The 6,000-nt window shown below is 41.7% G+C and overlaps 1 protein-coding gene and 1 long non-coding RNA gene across 5 annotated transcripts in view; one reads left to right on the top strand and one right to left on the bottom strand.

Annotated features, from left to right (window-relative positions):
- Positions 1 to 286: 286 nt before the first annotated feature.
- On the bottom strand, positions 287 to 1,663 carry LOC104140314 (uncharacterized). Its single transcript, XR_693286.2, has 2 exons — positions 1,299 to 1,663; positions 287 to 516 (listed from the first exon to the last, which is right to left on the bottom strand). It is a non-coding gene; the product is annotated as an uncharacterized lncRNA (long non-coding RNA).
- A 32-nt stretch (positions 1,664 to 1,695) lies between these two features.
- The window catches only part of RAB3GAP2 (RAB3 GTPase activating non-catalytic protein subunit 2), a 52,551-nt gene continuing 48,246 nt past the window's right edge, over positions 1,696 to 6,000 (top strand). For 2 of the 4 annotated variants that reach the window (XM_068939886.1, XM_068939885.1), the window contains exon 1: positions 1,699 to 1,918. In XM_068939886.1, the coding sequence (XP_068795987.1) occupies positions 1,810 to 1,918 (109 nt within the window). In that variant the 5' untranslated portion in view covers positions 1,699 to 1,809. Of the gene's footprint in view, positions 1,919 to 6,000 lie in introns of all 4 variants that reach the window. The other 2 variants (XM_068939884.1, XM_068939883.1) reach the window with 2 other exon arrangements.

Raw genomic sequence — 6,000 nt, 5'->3', positions numbered from 1 at the left:
AATAAAAGTAACAAAAAACAGTAATTCAGTAGACAAGGTATTCAGGTTAGTTCATCAGGGCTTAACTCTGGTTTTAAATATTTGTTAATTCATTTACTGAATCATTCATTGCCTTATTTTATTCATTAATTAGTATCTTGTCACTTTTTTAACTTGACTTCTCTGTGTACAACACATCTGACAGGGATATTACAGTCTCTTGCAATGTTCATTAAGAGTCTCTAAAGAAGAAAATTTTCATAATGTGATAAAAGCATCACCAAACAATGATGAACCAGCTTGTTAATTTAATTTCTTGTGTGCTCTTTATTTATTCACTTGACATTACTAGAGACTTTGCACATGTTCCACATATAAGTTGTCATTAAATGTTTTTTCCGCAGGCTTTACATGCCTAATTAGTGTTTCTTTTTGAAAATCATTAGCCACTCCTCCATACCAGTGCTTTCAACTTTTCCCACAGAGCGACCTTATTTTCCAAGAACTTCCTTCCCATTGGTACACAGCATGTCATCCCTGTTCAGGAAAAAAAAAAAAAAAAACAGGATGCAATAACCTTGTATTAAATAGGCACAGCATTATTCATCTGCTTAAATTCAAAGACAACCTGTGTATTGCCTGGGGCCACAGCTTTAAAATACAAAAACAAATGTCCATGCTGTTGTTAAGGGCATGACTGCTATTGGATCCTGATTACTGTAGCAAAATAATATACAGCTGAAAATGGTAAACAAGTTTCCAGTTGAAGCCAATTTCTTTGGAAAGTGGATAGAGCTTTTCTAGAGGCTACAGCCTGCTACGCTCTGTGCCTTCAGGTAAGTCAGAAGCAATTGCAGTTTAGAACGAAACTTCTAGCAAACGTGTTCAGTCTCAGAAAGTCTTTGGAGATAAAGGTCACCCCGAAGAAGTGTATCAAAGCCCAAACTTTCTATACTTTAAGAATGGTTTATTTGGACTATTTGCTCAGTCATTTCTGCTTTTCACTACTAAAAAAGCACAAACGTTGTTATCGACAATAACAAATAAAAGACGTTTGTGGGACAAGAAGCAACAGGATTTTCCATACAGTTAAAGCCCTGTAAAGTAAGATTTATTAGCAAATAACTTACAGGGCTGCTAACGGGGCAATGTCTGTGGAGCTCAGAAATCACCCCCCCGAATTTTGCTCGCACACGCTTCTCTCCGCCTTAACCCTGGAGGGGTCAGCTGTCAACACGGTACGTTCACGTTAAACACAAGAAATACCTGCTTGCAAAAATAATTAAGAGTAGAAAGCAACCCTGCCTCTCGCTACCCACTGAAGGCGTGCGGTCCCAATCCGCCGCAGCATTTGCTGCCTTTCTGGGTTCTTCACCATCAGCTGCGGACGATGAAACCGTTGCAGCATGTCGCCGCACCTTCCTCGCGACCGCCGCCTCTGCTTCCCTGCAGGTCAGGCCGCGGCCCCGGGGATCGGCGCATCCCTCGCATCCCAGTCACTGCCGCTGCCCGCACACCGCTCACCTCCGCCAGCCGACCCCGCCGAGAAGCCTTCGCTCCTCCGGGCGGCAAGGACCGGAGCGGAGCGGCCCCGCCGGGCCCACACCCTCCCACCCCACCAACGGCCCCCCCGCCGCCGCCAACGGCTGCCGGGGTCACGTGCCCTCCACCGCCCCCACCGGCCCCTGTCCGCCCGCGCATGCGCCCTGCAGAGGCCGTCGGGCGGCCGGGAAGTCGGCGACCGTTTCCGGGTTGGGCGGCCGGCGCCGGGAAGGGGGCGGCGGCTGCGGCTTCGGCTGCGCTGCGACCACCGCCACGACCACCAGCACCATGTCGTGCACCCTCGTCCCCTTCGGCCACTTCCAGGACCTGGAGGCGGCTCGCGACTTCCTGTGCCCGCACCGCCGCCAGGGCAGCGCCGCGGCCGGCCGGGAGAGCGGTGAGTCCGCGCCGGGCTGAGGGGCAGCTGGTGTCGGCCCGGCCCGCCGGGCCGTGCGGGAGGGCGGCGGGGGCGAGGCGGCCCCCGGCGCGTCCCGGGGCGGCGCGGGAGGGGAGGGGAGGCGGCCGCGGGCGGCCGAGCGGCGTTGCCGTGCTGCGGCGGTGACGGGCGCCTGGCGCCAGGGCCGAGCGGTAGCGCAGCGGTTCTCCCTGCTCCCAGGGAGCTTCTGGTGGACGCCTGCCCTCAGGTGCGGGCCGTCGTCCTGCAGGCCGCGGGGGAAGGTCTTTGCCGGCGCGGAGCCTGTGTGCCGCAAGTTCTGCAGTTTTGCTCCTTAAAGGGCTGCAGTTTCTCTGAGGGGCTCCTGTCACAGTCAACAAGTGTTGCCCGCGTAGGCTTGTCTGACGGTGTAAAAGGCACTGCGAGTAAGGTGAACGTTTAGTTCGGGGGCCTGAAAAGTAAATTCGCCTCATGAGAACTGCAGTCTGAAGTTGAGGAGCAGGTTTCTGAGCAGGAAGCTGAGCTGTCTGGAGCAGAGGCTGTCTTCTGGACAGAAGAGAAGGACAGGCAGATCCATACACAGGCCGGACGCTGCAGGGCAATGAGTCACTGCCCTGCCTCTTGTTCGTGCAATGTGAAATTAACTGTATAGGCCAATATTTGCTTTTTTTGTTTGTTCTTTTTTTTTTTTTTTGGCAACTGTGTGGTAAATAAAGAGTTTGGTAGAGGCCCGTGGAGGTGCTTATAAAGACCTGTCAAGTATTAACAGTGCTGTGAGAGAAAGCAGAGAGGCTTACTTAAAGGGTGGATAGGAAAGAGGGGGAAATGGTGCAACGGTTGTGAAGGTGATGTAAAAATACACTTTATGTTCTGCTAGTTAACTTTACCAGTAAAAGTTTTGCATGAATATTACTATAACGTGTTTTATTGTTGTTTTCTTCTTGTGTTCAAGGTTGAAATCGATTTACTTTGTTGTTGAAATGCACTTGGAAGAAAGTAACTTCAGAAGAAGTTTATACAGTCAGATTTCATTGTCATACCTTAGATTATCCAAAACTTTTGCTAGAAAACAGTTATGTGCTACTTTGGTACATGTTGTTTTACTCCTGTAATGCTCTGAAAAATGCGTGCACTCTTGGTATCGTCTAAATCTAAAGGAGAGGTTTTGGAACCATTTTAGAAATTGTTAGTGTTTGTTGAACATTGAAGATAAAGGTGAAAGATGGTAACCCACATTTGTTTTCCAAAAATATGTGCGGAAGAAATTAAAATATTTCTCTCTCATTTGGCAGTGTACATGAGAATAGTCTGTGTTAAGTAACTTCTGCTGAATACTTTTCTTCTGTCAAAGTAGATCTATCAAATGGCAGCTGTAAAGAGAGAAAACTTTTAAAGTTTTGGAAGACTTCCAAAAACGAGAGGAGCAAAGAATGTTCTAAAATGTGCTGTTCTTCAATTTTAATGAGTTGGCTGTGTTCTGGAGTAGTTTTATATTTACTCATTCAGTCATTGAGGCAGACCAGTGTTGGAATCAAGTATTTTTCAAAACACTGCTCATTTGGGTATTTTCAAATCTTTCAGATTTATATGTTGTAATTTATTGATACTGCATGTGTGTGTTTTGTTGATACTGCAGGTATTTTCTTGGTTCAGGATAAATAAGCATAAATGTGAGTGAAAAAGAGTTCCCAAAGCGACTTTTATATAAGAATATAAACTACTGATGTTGAAGAAGAAATTGCTAGTGCATTCATCTTTGACAGGGAGAAACACTTCCAAAACTTATCTCTTATCTTAAGATACCTTCACAAGTTGCAACAGTATCTTTTAGTTAGGGGGGGAAAAAAAGAATTTGACTGCATGGGACGTTAAATCCTTTTCCTGTCACGCTTGTTTCGCCAAGTCTGCGTTGCTGCTACTTTGCTGCCTAACGAACTGAATAGTTAAGCTGCAGGGTTGTTTGGAACATCATTACGTTAAACTGAGCTGGTATAGATACTGCAGCCGTTGCTTGCCTTTTGGTCTTGAACTCCAAGCTGATTCAATTTAGGAAAACACAAGGAATGATCTAAATCTTAGAGGATCTGCTTTCTCTTGATGTAAATGAGAGTATGAAAAGCTGCTAGCTGATGATGCGTGTCAGGAGTTGCTGCTCTGGTTCATTAAGTTTTTCATTCTTTCTTCCTTTATTCTTTTCATCTACATATTATCCTCTTCACTTTTCTTATTAGTAAGCATCTGACTTCTTGCATAGCAGTCTAAAAATTGCTTTGTTTTGTCTTTAGTGATAATTGTATACTTTGGCTCTTACATTGTTCACGTGAAAGAACTCTTTGCTGGAAATAAAGAGTAACGGGAAGTTTGAGAACACAAAAGAATCCTCTGCCTCTAATGTTGTGCACCAGGAAAAGAAAACAAAACATTGTCCCAAGCAATAAAAAAAAAAAATGCATGTTGATATAACCAGAGCAAAGGCAAAGATTTTTAAACTAACAACATCTAAATAATTGTTTCCTATCAGAAAGCTTTATAAAAACTGCTCCCTTGGCAGAATGTATTGTTTTAAAATGATATTTTAATAAAATTTTACATTGGAAAACTTGGACTTTTATCTACATTTTTACTCTTTAAGGGAAAAAGTAGAGAGGAGTTTGCTTATATGTTTAACGGAAAATAGCTCACTTGCAATCACATACAGCTTCTATACTGTACTTACATAATTGCTTATATGTGAATAAATATAGCTTAATAAACACCAAAATTGTAATGAACCTACTCTTTTTGTTAAAAAAAAAAAAAAATCCAAGTAAAGTTAAACTGTATTTGGATGGAAATTGGATTTAATTGTAGTGGAAAATTAGTATTAAATTTTGTAGTTAAATGAAAGATCCTGGCTACCTGAGAAAAAGGTTAAGTGAAGTGTTTATACTAAAGGATTTTCTTATACAGAGAGTATGTTAGCTGTAATTAATGGACCAATTGTTTCTGGATTTTGGAGTCGTATCTTAAAATAAAAGTGTTCTAGGTGCTTAGCAGAATTTTCAAAAGCTCCTGTCACCTTCTGGGTAACAAATATTTCTGAAAAGGTATTGCCAGTGTTGTGAGGGTGGTGTTTTTTTTTTTTTTTTGAGAAGTTATAGATCAGAAGATGAAAACTTTTTCTGCTCTGTGGACACTTTTTAAATTTTGACCAAACATATCAAAATATTTTCTGTGAATGTACTGTCTGTGCTAAAATTCAGGGTGAATAATGTAAAAGCCTTTCTGTATACATCCTAAATGAAAAGAATTTGCTTTGTTCTGAAGGTGCAAACAGTATGTGTTTCTAAATCAGTATGTGGTACTGTGACATCAACAAAAGTTTTGTAAAATGAGAAGTTATCTAACTTTTCCAATTATGTATATAAATAAAAAAGCTTTGCCTTTTAATCTAGTCATATTTGACATTGATGCAGTATATTTTATTTTAAGTATAACAAGTTAACCTACGTTGTCAGTTTCAAATTTAGTTTTAAAAAGCTTATCAAAATGATACGTGTATTAAAAATACTGATATAGATAACTGACTTTTAAGAATCTTCATCTTTATTCATTCTAAGATGAGGTGAGGTTTTCTCTTCCTTTTTACAGCTGAACATTTAAACACAGCTCAACAGTAGAAAAGGATAATAAAAAGCATGCTATCAAGTACAACTTCACTTCCCCTTTCAGTGGCACAGCAGGTTGTATCTGTCTAGTTCATGTGAAGAAGAGTTCATGCTCTTCTGATAAACTGGAGAGAAAAAAAAAAAAAAAGACTACCTCCATCGTACCATATGTAAAGTCAGTTCAGCAACTGCCTGTGAAGCAGGCCAGGAAACATTGAAAAGAAGTGTTGGCATCCTTCTCCTTGGTTGCATTACAGAATCATAAATTGAAACTTATAATGATGCAATACTAAAATAACTTTAAAAATGTTCATTGATTATTGAAGTGCCTCTGTATCTGTCCTGATAAAAATATGTTTTGTTTTTTTTTATCATTAGAATAAAACGTGTTGTGGTGGGTCTAGCATCACTGGGCTTTAAAGCAATAAAAACATTATT

Source organism: Struthio camelus, chromosome 3, assembly GCF_040807025.1.
Source record: "Struthio camelus isolate bStrCam1 chromosome 3, bStrCam1.hap1, whole genome shotgun sequence".
NCBI lineage: Eukaryota > Metazoa > Chordata > Aves > Struthioniformes > Struthionidae > Struthio > Struthio camelus.
Note: the sequence above shows the minus strand (reverse complement) of the source record. Positions and strands in the feature narration are given on the sequence as shown.